The sequence below is a fragment of the Astyanax mexicanus genome, chromosome 22 (genome assembly GCF_023375975.1).
Source record: "Astyanax mexicanus isolate ESR-SI-001 chromosome 22, AstMex3_surface, whole genome shotgun sequence".
NCBI lineage: Eukaryota > Metazoa > Chordata > Actinopteri > Characiformes > Acestrorhamphidae > Astyanax > Astyanax mexicanus.
In genome coordinates, this window is record NC_064429.1 from 31,652,784 (window position 1) to 31,679,125 (window position 26,342).

At 37.0% G+C, this 26,342-nt stretch overlaps 1 protein-coding gene across 3 annotated transcripts in view; it reads left to right on the forward strand.

The window, feature by feature from the left end:
* The window catches only part of ksr2 (kinase suppressor of ras 2), a 183,530-nt gene extending 158,661 nt beyond the window's left edge, over window positions 1-24,869 (forward strand). For 2 of the 3 annotated variants that reach the window (XM_022667280.2, XM_049470692.1), the window contains 2 exons: window positions 3,906-4,035; window positions 6,524-11,230. In XM_022667280.2, coding sequence (XP_022523001.2) covers window positions 3,906-4,035; window positions 6,524-6,670 — 277 coding nt within the window. In that variant the 3' untranslated portion in view covers window positions 6,671-11,230. Of the gene's footprint in view, window positions 1-3,905; window positions 4,036-6,523; window positions 11,231-21,687 lie in introns of those variants that run through there. The other variant, XM_049470691.1, reaches the window with a different exon arrangement.
* Window positions 24,870-26,342: the final 1,473 nt, after the last annotated feature.

Consider the following 26,342-nt stretch of genomic DNA (forward strand, 5'->3'; position numbering starts at 1 on the left):
TTTGGTCAGTAACACTCTTCGTAACACAAAAGGCATACCGGTCTTTCGCCTTGAAGCACAGCCGTCCGTCTGCATCAACTTCTCTTTTTCTGGACATTATGGGATAAACATTTATATGTCTCAATTCCACCCGCGAAGTTACACCTTCCCTCCGGCAGGGTTTCCACATCAATGACTACACTGCCGTGTAGTGGCAGTAAGCCGTAACTTTGCGGGTAATACAATCGACAAGCATTGTGGGAAATGTATTTTTTGGTCAAAGAACGCTTCTGACTTATTTATTATAGACACTAAGATCTTACAAGCTCTCGCGGGCCACATAAAAAGACGTGGCGGGCCACATTTGGCCCGCGGGCCTTGTGTTTGACACATGTGACCTACAGGATTATACCTGTTAGTCATCCTCTTAGTGCCAGCACCATTGGCAGACGGCTGCATGACAAAGCAGACCATTCAGATGACTGCCCTTAATGCCAAGCCATGAATTTGGTCTGAAGTTACCATGGTCAGCACCAAGATCTGCACTTTTTTTTTGTTGCATGCATACAGAAGGTCCTGTGCCGTTATGTGGGGTGCATCATTGTTACCAGATGCCAGATCTTGTTTGATCTTCATTACACGCAATTTGAGAGCCCAATGTTACGTAAAATGACCATTAAGAATTATAATTTCAGTAGTAAATGATAAAATGATCAGGATGTATCATCAGATATTAAGGAAACATGCTGAGTTAAAGCACGGGCAGCTCTTGTCAGCAGCACTTCAGCCATTAGCCTGTGTCTGCGTGTGTTTATCATGTAAAAAAAAAACAAGCTACGTGGAACAAACCGCTAGCTGATATTGCCCTGGCTTACCAGAACACTCAGGGTTCCTCAGTGTAGTGCTGTTGGGTGGCTTTAGTGCTATTGCTGCTGCACCTAGCCTTAGTGTAAATCTAAGCTTACTGTACATAAGCGAAAGCACTTTACTCTTCAGCTTCAGCTCAGGACACAACCTACTTGCCTAAATATGAGAAATTCTTGTTACTTTTTAGGCTATTTATGTTTATTTGCATCTGTTTAAATCATATGTGGTGCTTTTTTTCAGGGGAAAACACTCATATTGTAGAAAATGAGGAAAAACTCTGTGTTTTCTGATATGAGCCCTTTAACCTAAATCCGGAGTTACACTGCTGCTACACTGCTGGTGTGTCCAGAGGTGGCATCTGTGTGTGTGTGGGTGGCTGTATATATATATATATATATATATATATATATATATATATATATATAAGTGTGTGTGTATTTGTGTGTGTGTGTGGCCTGCCCCGCTGCCCTGCCGCACTGTGTGGGTGCACTGGCGGATGAATAAAAGGATGGAGGGATGGATGGATGGCCGGAGAGACGCAGGGATGCTGCTCTGCTGCCTCCTAACACAATTGCTCTCTCAGCTGCTGCGTCCATATGGAGGATCTGTGGCTCTGTCACGCCGTGGCAGCCGGGCGGAGGCTCATGTAAGCTCCCCAGCTGGTCGGAGCAAAGTGACATTACCTGGAGGTGACCCCGCGGCGCTCCTTACTTCTCCACTTTTCTCTCCTCCATCTCTTTTATAACTGTGCCGCACGGCTCTGCTGTCACTCACCGTGAGGCACTGACGGCTGATTCAGTAGCTATGTGTTGTGCACTGTGTATACTGGACACTATTGTCCATAGTGAAAAAAATGATGCGTTTGAGTAATGTTCTAATCCATATTATGAGAAGCAAGAACTACTCAACTAAATAAAGAATAAAAATGACTTTAAAAGTATCCTTAAGTGCAGTCACCAAAAAGACCATCAAAAAAGTTATGATAGAACTGGCACTCATCAGGACTATCCCAGGATAGGAAGTATGAGAGTTCCCTCTGTTACACAGGATATGTTCATCGGAGTTACCAACCTTATGTGTTCCTTCATACAAAAAATGATGCATAAAATTTACTTTAAAAAAGTTTCGCAACTTTCTGCATTTGCTTTTTTTAAGTAAATTTAATTTCAGATGAATTTAAGTAACTTCAACTCGGTTTCAAGACTTAAATGTTACACAGAGTAAATAAGTGAACTGAACTTCAGTCAATCCTTTCTTTTAGTAAACTTTACCTTAATTTATGCACACAATATTACCTAATTACAATTACTTAATGTATGCAATATTACTTAATTACAATTACTTAATGTATGCAATATTACCTTATTACAATTACTTAATTTATACAATATTATATTATATATAATTTTAGTTAAAACACAGATTTATTTTGAAAACAGACCAACTCTCCCTGTCTCAACACATGGATGGCATGTAATACATTTACATTTTAGGAATTATAATATATTATGTATCATTATTAGATTTTATGAATCAACTACTTGAGTATTATTGTATAAATGAAGTAATTGTAATTAGGTAATATTGTATGCAGAAATGAAGTAAACTTTAATTCATTAATTTGTACTGAATCAATTCTTTCTTTTAGTAAACTTTACTTATTTCTGCATACAATATTACCTAATTACAATTACTTCATTTATACAATATTACTCAAGTATATAATATTATATAATATAATATTGTATAAATGAAGTAATTGTAATTGGGTAATATTGCATACATTAAATAATTGTAATAAGGTTATATTGCATAAATTAAGTAATTGTAATTAGGTAATATTGTGTACATTAAGTAATTGTAATTAGGTAATATTGTATAAATTAAGTAATTGTAATTAGGTAATATTGCATAAATTAAGTAATTGTAATTAGGTAATATTGTGTACATTAAGTAATTGTAATTAGGTAATATTGTATAAATTAAGTAATTGTAATTAGGTAATATTGTTTGCAGAAATGAATTAAAGTTTACTAAAAGAAAGGATTGACTGAAGTTCAGTTCACTTATTTACTCTGTGTAACATTTAAGTCTTGAAACCGAGTTGAAGTTACTTAAATTTACATTAAGTTGTAAATTTAATGTATAACATTAGAATAAAAATAATAATTATAATAAAACTTGGTTTAATTGGTCATTAAGACATTAAGATCAAAAGAAGATTAAATTAATACAACAAACAAAACTGTTAAAATTAAGCTAAAACTATTTTTTACATAATACAATAAAATAATACAAACAAATAAATGTGCTAAAAAATAAAAACAAATAATAATATAAATTGTAAAAATAACAATAATAATAATAATAATAATAATAATAATAATAATAATAATAATAATAATAAAATAAAATCTAAATAAGTTAAAAAGCAAGTACAAAACTATTAAATAAATAATTAAAAAAAAGAAAATAAGGAAAGAAATAAAAAGAAAATAAAGAACTGAGATAAGTACTAAAATAAAAGTTAAAAATAAATAAGATAAAAGTAAAACAGGTAGGTGGGTTCTTAGTCCTCTGCCCGTCGAACCTCGTATCTCCTCAGCCCCTGCCCCTTAATCCACGGTGTGTCTTTGAAACCCCAGGGTCCACAGCAGGAGAGGACTTGTTAGTTCAGTACCAGCACTTGACTTCCTGATTTTTAATTAGGCCTAATTAGATGTTAAACATGGTGAAGGGGGGTTCAGCTTCCCAGAGTCCTTTACTGCAGTGGAGAACCTCTTCTGCTTCTTTAATCAATTATTCTGCACGCCTCTTAACCGTGACGGCCACACTGACAGGCCACTGGAGCGGCATCACACACACACACACACACACAGCACAGCACAGCACATTATAAAGGTCTGACATATGCTGCTGTGCTCTGTGACCTGAATCTCTTGAATAAGCCTTAGAGGGTGCTATACTTTACACACACACACACACACACTTATACAGAATTACACACACACACACACACTCACACACTGTAATAACTGTGTCTGTTCTGTGTGTTCCAGCACTATCTGGTACGAGCTGCATGCACGGGAGTGGCCGTTTAAGAACCAGCCGCCGGAGGTGATCATATGGCAGGTGGGCAGCGGCATGAAACCCAACCTCACCCAGATCGGCATGGGCAAGGAGATATCGGTGAGTATCCACAAAAATATATAGTACAGTGTATATCGCCGCTGTCCAATGAAAAACACTCAATTTTTTTTTCGATTTTTAGATTACTACTTAATTTAAACCATAGACTGTGTATAGCTGGACAGAGCATCGTCTCTCAAAAGTGAAGCCACCACAGGTCGGGCGCCCCCTGCTGTTCGGTTTCAGAAAGCTGTGTAACTCCACCCATTACCATAGGTTTCAATGGCAAAACAGACAACTTTCAATCACGTTTTTTTCTAATATACTGTAATTCTACCTCCTTTATTTAAATGCAACAGCTAGTGTAACCTCTGCTTATATTGTCAAATTTTTATATCCCCACAGAATTCGTTTTTTAAATCGTTATTCAGCTCCACTCAAAAAAGGTGTGGTTATTGTAAAAGGGCTGGTTATGGGCGGGACCAATAACAGACCGTCAGCTCCGCTCCGCTCCGCTCTGCAGCCTGTGACCTCGAGGCAGCCCTCAGGGGCGGGGTTATTTAAATGAGTAGGCTGTCTCAACAGTCTTTCTCCCTCCTCTGGTCTCTACTGTACAGACTCGGGTATCAGGATCGCCAACGTGGCGGAAGATTTTGGCTTCATTTTCATTGAATGAATGGGAATGGAGACACGACGTCCATGTTTTTTTACAGTCTCTGGTTTAAACAGACAAACTGTTCCTTACATTGTGCCAAAATTGATTGATGAACGGACCAATAGAAACTCTTTTTACGTTGACTTCCATTGAAAGTTTAAAAGGTTTTTTTCGCTCTCCTATAAAGTTGCTGTTTTGGAGAAAAGAAAAACATCTACCATGTGTCCAAAACATATGAGAGAGACAAAATCTTCTTAACATCTTAAACGGAGTCGTACTATCATAATATACCGCATTTTACGGACTGTATTATGAGGCGCGTTTTAAACGACAATAGTAAGGACCAGCGGTGTCACCATGTTTCCCTTCTAATTCAGCTGGTCTCAATGCTGGGCATGCATACATAAAAAAAAAAAACATTTTCTTTTGAAATCAAATGAGTGCTGGATGTTAATTTACACAGATTTATCTCCTGAAAACTGTTTATTTAAATCAGGGGTGTCCAAACTTAGAAATGTATTTGAAGTCACAGGCCACAGACTCTGTAATAAAACAAATAATGAAATATACCACTTTAAATAATACATTTTTCCTGATTATTTCATTTACACACCATTTTACTTGACTTACTATCTTTATCTATCTTTGACAGTGTTGTGTAAACTAAGATTTTTCAAATTGATGTTTAATTTCATGATGTCTCTTAATATTAAACTCCTTAATTACGGCAACTTTTAGACTCTTTGGCCCGTTTTTCTGCGCTAGAAATGCGCATCCTCTCCGCTTTTAGACTCTTTGGCCCGTTTTTCTGCGCTAGAAATGCGCACTCTCTCCGCTTTTAGAATCTTTTGCCCCGTTTTTCTGCGCTAGAAATGCACACTCTCTCCGCTTTTAGACTCTATATAGACCTATAAAAACCTGCTTAACAGCGGGCCTACTGTCATTCTATTTCTAAAATACCTCGCGGGCCGCTCCAAAAAAGGAAACGGGCCGCAAATGGCCCGCGGGCCGTAGTTTGGACACCCCTGATTTAGGTGAATAAAGCACTTCCATTTATTAACAGTTAGATTTAGATTTCCATTTTTTTTTTGTGCAGTTAGCAGCATCGTTAGCCACGGTTAGCAGCACTTAGCGCTACACTGAGGAACCTTGTGTGTTCTGGTAACCCAGGGTGCTATCAGCTACCAGTTTATGCCACGTAAATTAATACGATTTTAATACTATAAACATACAGACTGTAGTCCAATATTTTCTGCCTTTGAACAGTGAAAGGGCTAGCGCTGCAGTTAGCGGCTAATGCTAGTACTGCTCCTGTCTCGGTGCTGGAGAATCTTTACTGAGTACTTACCCTTAGATAATGATGCGGAATGGCTTAACTGCTCTTTAATAACTGACTGGTAAAAAATCCACACATAAGGCGTATTGGATTATTGTCACATATTAGCCTGTGTCTGTCCTGTGTTTTTCCCTCTTTTGGTTTTCTGTGCTCCTGCCCTGTTTTCCTGTCTTGTGTTTCCAGCCATGTGCTTTTTTGAGCACATGGTATTGTTTTGTTATTGTCCTGTCTCCGCCCTAGCCCCTAAGGGTTCTAAGGGTTTATTTCCTTATTTATGCGATAACCGTGTTTGTTTTCTGTTTTGTTTTCATTTATCTTATTTATTAAAAATAATTGTAATATATCTGCACTTACGTCCACCCTCTCATTCGTAACAATTATAAAGCGCACTGTCAATTTTTGGGAAAATTGGTGCGAAAAATACAGTATACACTTATCGTCAAAGAAATCCCACACATTTAAATCAGGGCTAGGTCTGCCGATGCAACTAGACGTGGTCTACATCTGTGTCTTCTGCTTTACTGCTTCAACTCACAGTTCTTCTCTCTCGGTTTCAGGACATCCTGCTGTTCTGCTGGGCGCACGAGCAGGAGGAAAGACCCAGCTTCTCCAAACTGGTGGAGCTGCTGGAGAAGCTCCCCAAACGCAACCGCCGCCTCTCTCACCCCGGACACTTCTGGAAATCAGCTGAGTATGTTAAATGAGCCGTGCTCTCATAAAAACCCAACCGACCCAAAACCCTGTTCACAGTGTAAAGAGATGCTCTGAAGTGCTGGAGGTGAGATCTCCCTTAAATAGGAAGCCGTTCTGATGCACTGCGGTGCTCTAATCAGCGTCTGGTCAGAACTCTAATCAGCAAAAAACTGACCAATTAAAACCTGCCTAAACTGAGTTGCTGTTGGTTACCGGAGTGTACGAATTTTACTACAAGAAAAAACGTATATAAATTACGTAGTTACGTTTCCGAACACAACGATTAGCTATTAGCTATTAGCTTTAGCGCACCCAGAGCTCCTCATGTCCTTCTGTTATTTCTCTTCGTTCAATCATGTACGGAAGATCTTCGTTCTTTTCTTTTCTTTTTTTTTCTCTTCTTCTCTGTTTTTCTGTTTTCCGTCGGATCTGTTTCTGTTACACCAGTTTTTACGGATTTCTTTGTGATTAATTTCTGAATGTTATCTTTTGAGGAAATTCTTATTCTTCTTATTTTCTTTCTTCCTTCTTTTTTTTCAATCATATGTCATTCTGTATCGACTGCATACTTTTGATGCGTTTTTATGAACAAATGCAAATTGTTTTTAAATCTGTGTTCTTAGTTTCGTGTCTGTACTCTGTTGATTTGTTTTCTTTTTTTTTTTACGGAGTGAATGTATTTATTTTACGGATCTGAGAAATGTACTACTGTTCGAAGTTCCTTTGTCTTGATTGTTGATTCTGTTGGGTATATTTTTCAGTCTGGTCACTGTCTTTTCTTTATTTTACGAATTTACAGAGTTGAACATGTGTTGTCGACGTTTGTGTGGTTTAATTCCGTTTTTTTTTTTTTTCTTCGTCTGTAGATTTCCGTAAAATCTAGATTGTCTAGATGAGAATGTGAACCATTCCTTGACTATCCTTATTTCAGAGTACGAAGCCGATATTTCAATATATTTTGAGAATCCGTTATTTCTTAGAGATTTCTCGTACGAGATTGACCTAATTTGTTTTACGGAAACGAATTGCGAATTGAGCTTATAAGTACAGTCAAAAACAGCGGCAACTTACTCTCCGTTTTTTTCCCTCTTTTTTTGCTCTTTTTGACGTTTACCAGACTCGTAAACTACGTATCTACTATACGCAGTTACTGACACTTGAATTGTATCATACCGAACTGTGACGAAACTGGAGATTAAATGCTGTTTCTGAGCCCGCGAGGAGAGCGAGTGCTACGTCTAATCAAGACTTACGAATTGTGTTGGTTTTTTTTTTTGTTTTCCTACGACGTTGGATACGCACGAATGTTTTCAGCATATTTTAAAGCATACGATGTTTGTACATTATTATTATTATTACTATTATTACTATTATTGTTACTATTATAATTATTATAGGCTGCACATACCTGCACTAGCGAAGCATTACCATGGCTGGTAGTCCACTTCTTCACTTCTTCATTTGTAAAATACTGAAATGCCGATGACTGTTGCATGCGAGTGTCGATGATAACGGAAAATGCAAAAGGAAAACGTTTCATATTTTTCGTCGTTTTTTTTTAACGTTGCGTTGCGAACCCGTTGAGAAGGTGACGTAAGCTGCGTACGTATGGCTTTAAAAATGAACCGCTGTGAATCGCCGCTTTAGCCGCCATCGCAGTGCCATAAAAAACACACACAAAAGGCTACACAAACACACCTACACACACCTACACACTGGCTGTAGACAATCTACCCACTCTTACAGCCGTTCCTAACAGCTCATATCCACCAGTTCCACCAGTGTCCAGACCGCTTCTAGATCTACTGCTGCTGTTTTTTGAAGTATTCGAGTCTATTTTTGGGATCATGAGAATTCTGATATTTCGTGGATCATTTATATTTGTACAGCTCACACCTTTAACAATTGCATGAGAGGACCTACCTGTAACAGAACCTGTTCTGGGAAAAAAATAGACCGACCCTCAGAACCATCTCACATCAAGTGTGTAGTTTCTAGTGTTTCAGCTGAATATGATCATAAACAGATAATTTATATTATATTTTACACCTCACCCAAAATAACATCATCAGGCCGCTTTAAAATATGTTCCATTACACTACAGTAGAATATGTGTTAGACTATGATTGTGATATACTCATACTGTAAACTCCATATATACAGTGGACCACAATGTGCTGAAGTCAGGCGTCATTCTGCATTAGTTCCTGCTTATGCCCATATTTGGCATTCTGGGTCTGAGCTCGATTTAAAATGGTAGAAATGGATGAATGGGGTTTTCGGAAAATCGTTTTTTTCATCACATCCTGTGGTAAATACATATAATCAGAACTTAAATTGCTTTAAAAGTACTATTTTACCAGTCTCAAATACCAATAAAACAATTTATTAACAGAGTTAATAAACAGAGACTTACAGGAGTAGTCAGAGACAGGCAGGGTCAGTATCAAATGGGTAACAATAAAAAACAACATGCCAGAGTGAACAGAAAACATGGACATACATGTGGAAACCAAACAAACAAAAAAGGAATAGTGAAAAAACATCAAAAGGAGTCGGTAACACAAGCAAACGAACAAAAGAAACGTTTAGGACAAGAGCTAGAGAACTAGATTCAATACCCGACTAGGAAAAAACAGAAACATGGGGGTATTTATACAAGACCGACCAGGTGAGTGCAATCAGTAGCTCGGCGAGCGTGAATTCCTTTGCATCACATGATCAGTAGAGTTAGGGAAGTCCAGTGAGTGTGCATGCTGGGAGTTGGAGTCTTTGTTGTAATGTTCAAAGTTACAAAGTCTTTTAAAAGTCAAAATATACAGTTATTTCAATATGTAAGCTTATGATATTGTGAATTGAATTATATCCATCCAACATTTTACACATTAATATAGCATTGCACAACTCTAATTCTATTTTTATGTAAAGTGTATAAAGGGAATCGTGGGTCAAAGTCATATCAAGTAAAAACTGAAGCCACACCCCCTCTGTGCCCTGCCCAAAGAGACTAAACAATGGTTTCCCACACTGCATCGCACTGCACATGCAATGTAGTAGAGTGCAGATTAAAAAGCGACCATCCAAATTCCAATTTCTTCACCAAAATATTAAAAGTCATCCACTAATATGTTGATATACTAACCACTGTAGATCATTTTTGAAATTTTGATTTGGATAAACAATAGCTACAATTCTAACAGACACAAAGGCAGTTACATCAACAGGGTTGAATAAGGTTAGTCGCAATGCCAACAGCAGGGCTTGGGAGAGTGCTTGGCAGAATTGGAGCTGTGATGCTAACGGACCCAACAGCCTTGCTTAGCAGTATGAAAGAAGATGGCCACAGAAGCCAGACTCTGCTCCTCAGTTGGAGGGGCAGTGCTACCAGGGACAACAGCCAGAATCTGCTGGGTTGGAGCGTGTTTGCTGAAATGCTTACTGGCTCGGCTGTTTTGAAGTGGGTTAGACACAATGCTAACAGCTAGGCCCAGCAGAGTTTGTTCAGTTTAGGTGTGATGCCAATAGCTAGACTCGCTTGGGTTTGAGACGTGATGCTAACAGACACAGCAGCTGGGCTTAGAAGGTTGGAGCTAGTTAGCAGTGATGCTAATAGCCAGTATTACTAGGGTTGGGGATGTGATGCTAACAGACCCAACAGCCTTGCTTATGGAAGCAGTATGGAAGTGGATAGCCACAATGCTAATAGTTGGACTTGAAGTAAATTGAAGAAGCAATGCTACCAGAGTAGAGTTGGAGACGTGATGCTCACAGACACAGCAGCTGGTCTTAGAAGGTTGGAGCTAGTTAGCAGTGATGCTAATAGGCAGCTTCGGCAGAGCTGTTGCTGTGATGCTAACATGTTCTGAACATAATAATACCACAGAATGTGATAAAAAAAAATTGAAAAAAACATTTTTGCCATTAAAAATCATGCTTATTCCCAGAGTGCCAAATATGGGCGTAACAATATGGGGCCGACTACAAAATGACGGTAGATTTCAGAGATTTTTTCCTTTGGATTTTAGTAAAATTCTGAATAGGAAAACTGGGAGAAACTTCAGGAAAAGTTTGATATCTAACAACCATCTCCATCAGTTGCATCAGTGCCACCGATCCGGGTTATAAAAATAATCCGTAGCTGTAAATGAATTAATTTCCCCTCATTTTATCGAGCCTCATTTTGGGTGTACGTCAAATCCGTCCCATGATGAATGTATGAATTGTGCCGAGTGTGTCTTTTATTATTTCTCTCTTTTTATTCTCTCTTTTTCTTTCTTTTACGTTGTTGTTTGGACTTTAATTCTGAATTATTTATCTCCATGCTTTTGTTCCGTTGAGGATTTGATTTATTTATTAATTTGATTTGGAATTGTGTGCACATTACTGCCAGTTTTTGTTGGATTTTCTTCACGATTGTGTTTCTGTACTGTAGGTTGTAGGTGTTTAAATGCTTGTATTTACAGATGCCTTATGGTGCACAGCTTAGTGACTGCTAGACTCATCACGAGCTCTTTCTTTGCACTTCATCCTTTACGAAATACGACAATAAAAATGTTCATTTTGGAATTTTATTATGTTTTTTAGTCATTTCTTTTCTACCCCTCCTCCCTTTTCCATGTTTCCCATTTTGCGTTGTAAGATTGATGATCACATTAGTGTCACATGACCCGTTTTGACCAATGGTGTTGCTGTGCTGTGACATCACAGTTGGTCCAGTTCAATTATTGTTAGTGTTTAGCATTTATAAGGCCCTCGCTTCCCTTCATGTCCAAAAGGAATTGCATACGCTGTGACATGTCAAAAGTTATGGGATAGCAGTATGTCACTTAATCATGAGGTTTTATCTCAGAGAAGGTATAAATTGCGAGGTTACTTTACATCATAGCATCCACCATATGCACCATAGCAACCACCCTTGCAATACCTTAGTAAGCACTTTAGCTAGAACCCACCTAGCAACCATTTAGCAAGATTTTAGCAACCACGACATGTACAATTGCAACACCTTATCAACCGCTCGGCAATACCATAACAACCACCAGAAATACCAGAACAACACCTACAGTGTCGCTGTGCTGTGACATCACAGTCTGTCCGGTTCAATTATTGTTAGTGTTTAGGGTTCATAAGGCCTTTGTTCAAAAGTCATGGGATAGCAGTATGCCACCTAAACATGAGGTTTTATCTCAGGGAAGGTATAAGTTGCAAGGTTACTTTACATCATAGCATCCACCATATGCACCACAGCAACCACCCTTGCAATACCTTAGTAAACACTTTAGCTAGCACCCACCTAGCAACCATTTAGCAAGATTTTAGCAAGATTTTAGCAACCACGACATATACCTATGGTGTTGCTGTGCTGTGACATCACATTCGGTCCGGTTCATTTATTGTTAGTGTTTAGGGTTCATAAGGCCTTTTGTCAAAAGTCATGGCATAGCAGTATGTCACTTAATCATGAAATTTGATCTCAGGGGAGGTATAAGCTGTGAGGTTACTTAACATCATAGCATCCACCATAGACTCCACAGCAACCACCCTTGCAATACCTTAGTAAGCACTTTAGCTAGCACCCACCTAGCAACCATTTAGCAAGATTTTAGCATGATTTTAGCAACCATGACATATACAATAGCAACACCTTATCAACCACCTAGCAATACCATAACAACCACCAGAAATACCAGAGCAACACCTATGGTGTCGCTGTGCTGTGACATCACAGTTGGTCCAGTTCACTTGTTAGTGTTTAGGGTTCATAAGGCCTTTTGTCAAAAGTCTTGGGATAGCAGTATGTCACTTAATCATGAAATTTTATCTCAGGGGAGGTATAAGCTGTGAGGTTACTTTACGTCATAGCATCCACCATAGACTCCACAGCAACCATCTAGTAACATCTTGCAACACATCTTAGCAAACACCTAGCAATACCATATCAACCACTTAACAACACCATAGCAACACCACCACAAGTAGTATAGCAACACCTTATCAACCACTTAGCAACAACATTCTAATACCATAGCAACCACCACGTATACAATAGCAACACCTTACCAACCACCCAGCAAACACTTAGCAACACCATAGCAACCACCACTGATATTATAGCAACACCTTAGCAACCAATTGTCAGCAACAGAGTAACACCATAGTAACTACCACGGATACTATGGCAACACCTTAGCAACTACATAGCAACAACATAGCAACCACCATGGATACAATAGCAACACATTACCAACCACCTAGCAACACCATAGCAACCACTTAGCAACACTACAACAACCACCACAAATACCATAGCAACACATTAGAAACTACCTAGCAACCACTTAGCAACAACATAGCAACCACTTAGCAACACCATAACAACCACCACAGATACTATAGCAACACCTTAGCAACCACTTAGCAACACCAGAGCAACCACTAAGCAAACACCATAGTAACACCATAAGAACCACCGCAGATACTATAGCAACACTATAGCAGATACTACCAACCACCTAACAACACCATTTAGCAACCATTTAGCAACACTATAACAATGTCCACGGATACTATAGCAACATCTTAGCAACAACATAGCAACACCATGCCAACCACCACAGATACTATAGCAAAACCTTACTAACCACCTAGCAACGCCACAACAACCACTTAGCAACACCATAGCAACACCATAACAACCACTACGGATACTATAGCAACACCTTACCAACCACCTAGCAACACCATAGCAACCACCACCGATACTATAGCAACACCTTAGCAACAACATAGCAACCACCTAGCAGCCACTGATGTCATTTATATCAACGGTCCACTGCTGCACTAGAAGTTCCAACACAAAGTATAAAAACATTTCCTCTCCTTGCTGTTGTGCCAAATAAGTAGGAAACTTACTATATGGGGTTTTATAGTTTTATAGTTTTATCTATTATCATCTATTAATGATCTACTAATGCGTAATAACTCATTAATAAGGTTGAATATTAAATGGTATCAGGTTGAGCTCTGGTGAATATTAGTGAGCTGTATATAGTGAACAGGGTTTAGTGTGGACGCTGAGTCACAGCTGAGAGCGGCGGCGGCGGCGTATCATCACTCATTACTCTTTAATTACACTCCCCAGCACAGGGGCTGATGACCTCACGACCCCACAGGTCAAAGGTCATGAAGCGCAGGGCTAAACTCACTAATTGGCACCTGGTCTGACCCTCGTTACCGACGCCCGGCTTTAAATCAGAGAGCACACACACACACACACACACGCACACACAATACTGCATTTCATATATAGCATAACATACATAACAACATGTATACACAGCCTTCTATTTAAACACACAATAGACATTTTATATATATATTTTATTGCTTCTGCTACAACATTTCAACAGGGTTTAAGGCTGAGACTTTCAAATGTAAACTTTTTTTAAAATTTGTGTATTTGTTCAAATCTGTAATTTTTAATCCAGGCTTGAAATCAACTTTTTGTTACAAATTTTTGATTTTTTTCTCAAACATTTATATTAGTATATTTTATAGAATATAAGTATAGAAATCATGTTTTTGTTAAAAAAATAACAATTATTATTTTCAATTAATCTTTTGTTAAAACTTTTAAAAAATATGTTTTTTGTTAAAACGTTTAAAATTCAGATATCACTTTTTTGGTTTAGACTTTTTTTAACGAAAGAAATAATGTTTTTTATCAAACCTTTTGAAATAAGGTTTAATTTTTTGTTTAAATATCTAAATTTCAGCCTTTTTTAATGATTTGTTTTTAAACTTTTTAAGCTAAAAGTTTTTTTGTTTAAATTTCAAAATTTCTGTCGTTTATAAATAATTTGTTTTCAAACTTTTTAGTTCAAACCTTTTAGGTTCAGATTTTTCTTTTTTTTTTCTTTTAGTTTTTTGCTTGAATTATAATTTTTTTATTTTTCAGATCACACTTTTTTATAGGACTTTTCATCTTTCATTTAAGAAAATGTTTAGAAAGATATTAGCAAAGGAGGACGTTTCATAACAGAATGATTGAGGTGTTATTTATAAATTAAACATGCTAGTTTATATAGATTAATAAATATAGAGAACAATAAAATACCACCCGAGTTTTACATTAATGAGATATAGGAGCTTTTCCTGGAACCTGGGTGATCCTGAGGAACAGAGGTGGTCCATCAGGCCTTGTTCCAATTAACCACTGACATTTCTACACATCACCCACACCTGTATCATTCTCCATCCTCAATCAAACTCAAATCCCTCTCACTCACCTGGGAGCAGAGCCTGATTGAGTTAATAGAGTGGAATAACTACAGCTGAGAAAACTGTCAAACATCAGATCCCGAGACGAGTTGAGCTACAATTAGAGCTAAAAATAACTCTGATACTGATACTGAACGCTTTACAGCAGCTGAAAACAAAACACTGTAAATGAGTTTTATCATGCTTCTCATAGTAACTCACACAAACGCCTGTATTCCTGCATTTTTGTAGAGTTTAAACCATTTATAAAATGCTAAGTTCACCCAGTAGATAAAAGTGGATCTGATGTATACTCTATTTTGGACTGTTCACACACTAATATACAAAAGAGCAGCGCTTCACGTGAAGTTTCGGTTTCATCTTCTCCAGCATCACAGGAGCAATCAAGCCATGTTGTAGAAGTGGCACATCATTTGGCCACACCCACTTTTTTGGATTATGTCCTTGATTGTTTTTATACCATCACTGTCCAATCAAAAACATGTATCTCCAAAATAGTGACTTAACAGGAGGAGGAAGAAATGTTTCTAACTTTGAATACAAGTCAGTGCTCTTTATTTGGAAAAAAAAAACATATTTCCAAAAAAATACCTTTTTACAAATAACTTTTCAGCATTTCTGTTGGTCTTTTTTTGATCCAGTGGTTGCGCTTATGTACAAGAAAGTACAAAAAATACCAAAAATTAGCGAATACTTAATTATCACAGTTTAACACACAGACAGTTAATCTTCACTCATCTCAATCTGCCCAGTTAGGCATCATACAGGTGCATCTCAAAAAGATGTAGAATATTATTAAAAAGTTACTTTATTTCAGTAATTCAGTACAAAATGTGAAAATCATATATTATATAGATGTATTAAACACAGAGTGATCTATTTTAAAGTGTTTATTTCTTTTATTGTTGATGATGATTATGGCTTACAGCCAATGAAAACCCAAAAATCACTGTCTCAAAAAAATTAGAATATTATATTATATTATATATAAGACCAATTGGTACTTTTGGCAGTGTGGTCATCTGCTGGTGTTGATCCACTGTGTTTTATTATCAAGTCTAAAGTCAGTGCAGTTTTGTTTTTCCACAAAATCTTACAGCACTTCATGCTTCTCTCTGCTACTGACTTTTATACTATTTATGAAAATGCGGATTTCATTTTCCAGCAGGATTTGGCACACTGCCCACAAAAACAAAAGTACCAATTGGTCTTATATAATATTCAATTTTTTTGAGACACTGATTTTTTAGATTTTCATTGTCTGTAAGCCATAATCATCAATAATAAAATAAATAAATGCTTAAAATAGGTCATTCTGTGTGTTTAATACATCTATATAATGTATGAGTTTTACATTTTGAACTGAATTACTAAAATAAAGTAACTTTTTTTTAATGATGTTCAAATTGATAGATGCACAGTTAATCATAATATATGAGCTACAAGTTTACCTAAGGTAGCCTGGGGTGGGGGGGGGGGGGGACTACACACTGATGGTGAGTTTTATAAACTAAGGGAGACACCAATGGCAACAGACTATAAAACTATAAAAACTCAAAATAGTTAAGTAATGTTTAAAAAAAAAAAATATATATATATATATGTAAAAGAGACTGTAGCTTTTTTTTATGTTGCACAGGCAGCAAAAACTGAGATACATGGTTTTCATTGGACAGCAGCAATGTGAAAAGTGGGGTTAAACTGGAATAGAAAATGATTCAGATTCAGTTTGTTCACACCTGAATCACATATATAGCTAAAGAGATCAGATTTAGAGCAGTTTTACGTGTGTGAACATGTGAACGTATAGCCTAAGTGAACCCACCAATCACCTTCAGCTCACAAACTAATAAACTGATCCTGGACCTGGTTTACTTTTTATAATAAAAGCTGCAGTCAGAATAAAAAGCAGGGAGATGTTCCCACCACAACCAAATAGTTATGATTTATAATGCTGTCGAGATCCCTAAATACACTCACACACACACACACACACACACACACACACACACACACACACACACACACACACACACTGTCACAATCAAAACTGCTTTCTCTTTTTTTTGTTTGAGCATCAGGTATTATTTACATTGTGTTCAATTTTCAATAGAAAAAAAAGAATAGAGTCCAGTTACAGTTTTTTTTCAACAGTGAAGAGAGATTTATGCTTTAGCTTCAGTTTAAATGTTTTCTATTCATCAGAACTGATAACTGTGTTTTTCTTTCAGTTTATTGTTCAATGTTTTATTGATCTCTTTTGATTTTCCTCCCATATATAATTTATAATATAATTTCTCATGCGTTCTGAATGTGTCATTTTCAAAAAAAAAAAAAAAAGAAAAACTGGGAAAGAAAGCAGCTGTGAAGGTAAACAGACCACAGACTTCTCTGAATTCCTTATTATCTACCTTTCAGTAGAGATTAATGGTGTAGGATCTGAAAAATAGAGGTTTTAAAAAGACCCTGTTCACACCTGGTCACTTTATACACGTTTAGTATCAGGATTATATCTGGATCAGACCAAATCACATTAAAATGCAAGTGTAAACACAAGTAATACACATTTAAAACAGATTAAGAAAAACACTCTTTTAAGCCCTTTTCGGATGGTATTAGTTCCTCAGGGGGTTCTTTCTGGGCTAATTTTCTCTTTTATGGTTTTTTTTTTTATCCTCTGTGATTTTATTCCTGTCCAGATCCACATCTCTGAGTTTCGTAATAAAATAGCTATTTGTCCACTGCCGCGCACCATAATTACAATTTGGGTGCACGTCTCCACGGAGATCCATGTAAAACAAACAGTGAGTGGAAATGGAGGAGCTACTGAACATGATGTCATGTGACCGAGGAAGCCAAAAAACTCACTGGTCCTCCTGTTTTTTTTTAATGCAGTTCAGATGCAGTTTTATCAGTGAGTAGAATTGAGAAATATTTTCACAGAAATAATCCCGTCCGGATACTGTAATACTGTATACTGTAAAATTTAATACGTTTTTTACCTAAAATAATTTGTTAAACTGATGATCTTTACTTAATATCATCTATTTAAATGCATTTTTTGGCAACTTATATTATCAAAGTTAATACAACCAAATGTTTATTGGCATCATTTATAATAGATGTTTCTCCAACATTACTAATCACCATCAGTGTGTAGTCTAGCCTACAAGGGCTACCTAAATACCGTGGCTATTTATTTAACCCTTGTGTGGTGTTCGGGTCTGTGGGACCCGTTTTCATTTTTCATCAAATGATACTAAAAAAATATTTTTTCTAACTCAAACTCATTGGCATTGACTCATTTTTTGTGAAAAACATATATCAAAACACATTTTCGATAAACACACACTGTACACCCCCCCCCCCACACACACACATTTATATTACATACAGTATGTTTGGCCAAGGGCTAATAAACATTGCTTCATTTGTAAATTTGAAACTAAACAAATTTTCTACTCATATCTTGAGTTGAATTCATTTTCTTTTACATTTTAGTAAAAAAACTAATAAAAAAAGAGTAGCACTTTTTAAAAGAAATGTAACATAAGAAAGGTAAAGGGCAAATATTAACCATGTAAGCTGTTTATATTGTTTGCAATTTAGGTGAAGCGAGCATGTGTAAAGCATTTTAATGTAGAATTGCTTAATTTTGCTGAATTAAATACAAATAACAAAGTAAACAAGTAACAAAAATATGAACACCACACAAGGGTTAATACATTAAAAAAGGAACAAGAGCATCGCCAAAATATCCAATTAATCATGACAATATACTGTGATTAACTGCGATTATACCACAGCTAGTTCTGATCCTGCTGTGTGATTGGCTGAGAGGCGCTCTATGAGTGCTGTTATCAGCTGGTTATGCACTTTAACCGAAGCTCTCCATGTATTACTCCGCTGCATACAGGTAACTTTCTAAATTTTTGAGGTGCACCTGAATTTATAGGTTTATGTTTGAGTAAAATGAACATTGTTGTTTTATTCTATAAACTACAGACAACATTCCTCCCAAATTCCAAAAAATAAAAATATCGTCATTTAGAGCATTTATTTGCAGAAAATGAGACATGGCTGAAAAAAAAAACCAAAAAAGATGCAGAGCTTTCAGACCTCAATTCATATTCCTATTCATATTCTTAAAGTTTTAAGAGTTCACCAAATCAATATTTGGTGGAATAACCCTGGTTTTCAATCACAGTTTTCACAGTTTATGCATCTTGGCATCATGTTCTCCTCCACCAGTCTTACACACTGCTTTTGGATAACTTCATGCCTTTACTCCTGGTGCAAAAATTCAAGCAGTTCAGTTTGGTTTGATGGCTTGTGATCATCCATCTTCCTCTTGATTATATACCAGAGGTTTTTGAATTTGGTAAAATCATTTCATTCTTTTTTAAGTGTACTTTTATTTACATTTAGTATGAACAGAGAAACAGATCAGATACAGAACTACAGTCTGTAATTATTATAGAACTCTTCACTGTAGCCTGAAGAACCTTTAAAGAACCTCCATATCTTATAAAACTTCTATACCAATTAGAGTCTCAGAACATCTGAGAGAACATCAGAGCCGATCATTTACCCAAAGAAATATATTATGGAGGCTTTACATCACGCCGGGGTTTCACGGGAAGGATCGTTAGCGTCTCCTTGAAGATCTCCTGGTGTCTTTGTGTTTAAGACGGTAGTGTTTACTGGGTTTGGAGGTGAAATGAGTTTGTGAGGGAATTAGCTCGGCTCTCTTTGATCCGCGGGCCTCCACACATCCACGCTCCTCCTCGAGTGTGGGAGGATTTTCAGACCAATATCGTGGTTCAAATGACGAGTCGAAAAGTCACAGAGGCGTCCCTGAAGTGTGTGGGCTTTTCTTTACCTATCGAAAAGGCACCTACACACTTTCCCTCAGCTATTACTCATTAGTCAAGATCAAGAGAGAGCGAGAGAGAGATGGAGAGAGAAAGAGAGAGAGGAAAAAAAAGAAAGAAAAAATCATGAGCTGTGAAAGGGCTGGATTGTATGAAGTAATGGTTCAAAAGTAGAGCTTAGATCAGGCCCAAAATATCCAGCCCGAGCCCACCCGACCCATAAACTGTCATTATGAGCCCAAGCCTGATTTAAACCCAACATTTTTTTAGTAAGTAGAGCATTAAAACTGAGCTTTTAAAACATTTCGGCCTGTTTAAATGAGCAAAATCAGAATGTTCAGAATGATGATAATTAACATTGCAACACTGAAGAAGCCTAGACCTATTATTTGAGAACAATTACTATAGTAAGAACAGATCTCCAATAGATTAAAACACCAACAATAATATGAACAATGATCCACAGATCTAAACATCTGTAAATTAGGCTACAAGAATGATGTCTGAATGACTTTCTTCTAATATAATATGATTTAATATGGTTTTTAGAATATAAAATTTGTTCTAAACAATTTTTTTTGTTATATTGATCTTAGAGTCTATTTGCAAAAAACAGTACAGTAAAAGGCTGTGCACACTTGTGCAACTTTTATTTGAAAAAACTGTTTGATTTGTTAGTTTGCTATATTGTGATAATCACGCCATAGCTTTAAATAAAAATAAAAAATAGCATTAAAAAAACATACACCTACATCACAGACTATTTTCTTGAGCTCGAAACCAAAAAGGCACAAGGAACGTGGTGGAATATTGGCCCGAGGCAGAGAATCTAAGCTCTAGTTCAAAGTGCTAATCAAAATGCTAACGTTAACTCATTGACTATAGAATTAGGGATGCAACAAATACTTGACAATCGAGATTAACGCATTTAAGTATGTATGTTAAGCATGTAAATGATCCCTTGGTGTGTAGTCAAGCCAGACTGTAACAGACCTTTGTTCTTCATTAGAGGTTGTGGAGGACAATGCTCATCCACATGCTGCTGTCATCTCAGGATTTTGCACTGAAGGCACAAATACAATGAAGATACAAATACCCAACCTATAAAACATGACCATCTTGGTCATGAGTTGGTTATGATGGTCAACAGGCTTGGTTAGTAATGGTCAAACTAGTAGAGTAGTAATCATGCTTATTCATGGTTATAGACCAGTTAACCATCAAACCAGTTTGACCATCATTAGTTGTTGGGTGTGATTCTATAAGGATGTGAAGGAAAAAACCTGAACACATAATATATAAATAATATACCTACAGTAACCTTCAGTCAAAAGCAAATAAAGTCAAAGTAGTAGTAACGATGTAGTTACACATTAACAACAGTGTAATAACAGTGTAATAACAGTGTAATAACTGATAGTAAAGAACATGCTCTTTGCTTTGAGAATTAGTTCACTAGTTTTGTGCATTTCGAGCTGCGCAAGGTGTACTTTTTGTGACCCTTATGATACCAAAAACACACATACACCCTGATACACATGTGAGAATGGACATTGATACACACTTAATGCAATTAAATAACCTGTACTATACTGTAATAAATATATAAAAATACGCACTTCACCAGTATTGTTATTACATGAATTTTTCAACATATAATTACTGGATACTAACTTCTGGATTTATGGACATCAGCCTTTAAAAATTGTGTTTTGTGCAACAAAATAAAAATAAATAAATAAAGGAAATACATGATGACCATTATAATGGATGCATTATAATGGGTCTGATATATAGGGGTTAATATACTAATATAGGGGTTTCTTCCTGTTCTCTCGGTTTTTCACCATGTCTACATCTCTTCCCCTCTGCAGGCTGTAGCGGTGAAGGACTCCAGCACTTTTCTTCTCTCCCGTTTCCACCTGTCTCACCTGTCCCACCTGTCTCACCTGTCCCTCCTCTATCCTCTGTCCACCAAACCTCACCACCAGACAGAAAAGCTTCCCATTGGCTGTGCTGTGGTCTTTGTACGCAGTGAGGGTAGTAATAACTTCACTAACTGCAGAGAAGCCATTCTTTCCTGGATGCCTAAAACCTAGACTGGATCTTCTGGACCTTCTGGATCTTCTCTGAGTCTCTGAGTGCGCCACGCTCCCATGCTACCTGCACTTCTCCATGGCTTCCACATCCATCCCTTTGCTTCGGGCTCTCACACATCACTCGCTTTCACCCAGAATGCTTTAGCACCTGCATCAGCACCTCACGCCAGTGCCCTCCTATCTGCACACGATATGCAAACGTTTGTAATTCCAGAGCGATTGCTGCCGTTATTTAGGTGTTCATTATTTATTTATTTTATATATTTTATTTTATACTGTACATGTACATGTATGTACTTGAGCTTGTACAGTACATGCATGCGCTCGCTAATCTGATCGACATGCTAATCTCTGACCTGCACCACCCTGGATATATAGGATTCATATACAGTAACAGTATCAAGAGTTTGGACACACCGACAATGTTCCGCATTGTAGATTAATTAATACATTAAAAGTCATCCAAACTATAAAGAGAAAAACATATGGGGTCTCATACTCAGGTGTTTCTATTTAGCCCTGCTGTAGATCACTGAATTAGCGGTCTCTGAAGAAAGACAGGATTTCGGCTCTTGCTCATGAATATTCATACATGCAAACAAATATCACCTCTGATTGGCTCTAAAACTAAACAGCACTGCAGCAGCACCTTCTTCCTCCCCCCCCCCACACAATCAATTTTATAGCTCTAAAACTCAAAGAGATGGCTCTCCAGCAAGAGCGGCTCAAAACGAGCTTCCCTAGTGTTTATTTAAGGTGTCTGTAAAATGCAGAAAATCCACCGGAGATCCGATTTAAACCTATAGTTACTTACACAAGACAGTCCTGCTATATTTATTTTACTGAATTAGTGGTCTCTGAAGAAAGACAGGATTTCAGCTCTTGCTCATGAATATTCGTACAAGCAAATATATCGCCTCTGATTGGTTTTAAAACTAAACAGCACTGCAGCAAAAAAAATGCCTACCTGCCTTCCTCCCCACAGTGTTTTACACAGCTCTAAAACTCAAAAGAGAAAGTGTTTTCAGAGATACAGCTCTCCAGCCAGAGCGGCTCAAACCCTGCTTCCCTAGTGTTTATTTAAGTTTTCAGTAAAACACACAATCCACCGGAGATCCGGTTTTAACCCACAGTTACTTACACAAGATAGCTAAGCTTTACTAGCTGGTCCCAAGCTAAGGTGGACGAGGCCATGAATACTAATTCACGGGTTGACGTAGACAGTGCTTTTCCTGATCGACTCATTTTTCTGAACATTATCTTTTAGTAGCTACTGCAGACAATGGAGGTTGAGGAACAGTTTCATGTGCAGCATCATATACAACTCAGAGTGACCAGCTGTATTTTACAAAGAACAAAAAAAAGTGGATGTGGAAGAATACCTTTAAACAAACTGGAAAAAAATATAACATCTCTTGCTTAGTCAGTTTTATGAGGTAGAGTCACCTGGAATTCAGGCTTTCAGTTAACAACTGTGCTGCTGAACTCGTCAAGAATTTCTTGTCTCTTAATAAAGTGTTTGAGAGCATCAGTTAAAGTAAAGTAGTGAAGAGGTAGAGTTACAGGTATACAGTGAATAGTGAATATTTGAGTAATGCTCTAATCCAGATTATGAGAAGCAGAAACTACTCAACTAAATAAAGAAAAAACAAACTTTAAGAAAAAATGAAGGTCAGTCAATCCACGTTGAAAGTATCTTTAAGTGCAGTCAACGCAAAGTCCATCAAAAGCATTATAATGATGAAACCGGCACTCATCATGCTAAATGCTGCACAGAGTATTTTGCTTTGTTTAACACTTTGAACCCTAGAACACTACTGTTAAAATTAGTAACACTTAGTATCACTAACATTGGGTATACACTGTATGACAAGTTTTGGAACACTTATTTAATTTTACACCATACAACATCACATAAAATAAAATAAAAAAGGTACTATGGATGACCATATAAAAAAAAAACAGAAAAATGATTGGAATCAGGTAATCCTTAACAGGTAATGTCCTAAAACAAAAAAGTAATGCTGCTGGGAAACTGGTCTTTGGTCCACCCATTTCTGGAAAATGTGAGCACCTGATTTAAACACACGAACACCAGGTAACATCAGGTAAATTACACTTATAAAATATCTTACTCTCTATCACTAACATTGGAGGAAAATCACCTGAATGCATGCCTCCTGAAAAAAACATAGGTGGGAGGAGGAAATCAACCACAACATTAATGACATCAATGAGCCCTGAAGCTACAAACCCAAGTCCCATGCAACTCCCATGCAAAAGACAGCAGCAACACAATGAAAATCACAGGAAAAAAAAATTGTTTGGGTAAAAATCACCTAGCCTTACCATTCTAGGTTTAAGTTACTACATGATTCCTTATGTGTTCTTTCATAATCTGGATGACTTTAGTATTAATTTATAATGTAGGAAAAAATCGAACAAAGAAAACTTTGAATGAGAAGGTGTTTCCACACTTTGACAGCCCAGTGTTATGGTAATTAGGTCCTGCAATCAGTGGCCCTGTATTTTCTGAATGCACAATTTTGAGCACTGTTTCAGCAGGACAATGCTCGTCCACATGCTGCTGCTGCTGTTTGCCTAGAAGTCACACAGATGCTCTGCTACACAAACCGCTGTGCTAGGATATGACCAAGAGTTGTTCATATCAGTCTAACCTCTTAAAGCGCCCTGGGGGAAAAAAAGGGGGGGAATATCCTTTTTATTAGAAATATGATTCATAATTTCCATATTTGCGTTTTTTGTACGTATATATTTGATCCAAAGTGTAATAACATGTAATACACCGTTCAAACCATCTTACTCTCTGGATTATGGAACTGCAAAGCATTTTACAGAAAGAATTAGAGCCGAAAGAGTGTGTTAGACTGTTTTATCGCAGCGTTAAAAACAGCTATTTGAGCGCCTAGGGTTACTTCAGGACATGCACACACACACACACACCAAGAGTAGCTAAAATGGCACCAAGATTATATTGGAAATATGTTGGAAATAAAATAAAAGGTAAAGCAAAAGAAAGAATAAATAAACAAACAAAATAAATGAAAATAAATAGGTTGAAGAACAATAGTAAAGTAGGGAATAAAATTAATAAAAAAGCCGAAAAGCTTCTAATTCAGTGAAATAAATATAGTAGGGCCATCTTGTGTAAGTAACTATAGGTTTAAATCAGATCTCCAGTGGATTCTGCATTTTACAGACACCTTAAATAAACACTGGTGCTCACCTCAAACTCCTGGCTCAAAATCACTCCAAATATGAGTAATTCCATCAATCGTTCGCCAGTAATCCTCACTTAGGTCCAAACAGTGTGTATCTGAAAATTAAAAATCAAAATAGAAAATCTGAAAAGCAGCAAAATATTTTCCAGTTTTTTACCATATTTTGACCATTACATGTTCAATTGAACAATTTTAAGTGTTTTCAATTAATTTTGTAAAGGCTTCTAAGTAATATTAATTCATTAAAATTGCCTCTGAATTATTTAATATTAGAGTAAAAAGCCTTAAATTTTAAGTATGTATGGTAAAATTAGGCTTGGAGTTTAAGAGGCTAAATTTCTTATTATTTATTGTTCCTGGTAAGTTTTATATAGATCTTCCTTCCATATAACACATCAATCTGATACTTCTTTCCGGTTGCAGCTGAGTGAGTGTATTTTAGTCATAAGCTCTGTATTACAGTAGAGATCAGCTCTGTTTTACACTGGAGGTCCTGGTTTCATTATATCGTTACTGACACTGTTGTGGGATGGGAGAATAATCCTATTGACATTTGGCTGCTGCCTTCAGAAAGCCTCATATATGAAATCTTAAGCTGCCCTTTACGTTGCATGAACATTTCATGGTGGCTGAACCAACAAAAACGGTCCAAAATTACCTTCAATACAATTTCAGTGCACTTTTGTTACTCTTAAAAAGAAGAAAAGTGCTACAATGTGTTCATTTAAGTGATGCCGTAAAGAATTATTATTTTTGTAAAAAAAAAAGAGCTGTGGGTATGAAGAACCTGTACATGTACAACCTGGCTCCATTTACCACCCTATTACTTTATATGTGAGAAATATTAAGTGTGAATCCCAGTCATGCAGCTTGCCATCAGCTGCCAGAGCCCTGAGAGAAAGCACAATTGGTCTTGCTCTCTCTCTCTGGGTGGGTACAGTAGATGGCGTTCTTTCCCCTCATCGCTCCTATAGGGTGATGTTGATCAGCGCAAGGCTGCGTCTGTGAGCTGATGTATCAGAACCGCTTTCTTCCGAGTATTAGAGCTGTGATGCGACTCAGCAATGCTGCATCAGCAGCAGTTCAAAAAGAGGCGGAGTCTGACTTGTATCACATGTATCAGAGGAGGCATGTGCTGGTGTTGGGGCATCACTAGTGATAGGGGATATACAGCTAAGTAACAGATGA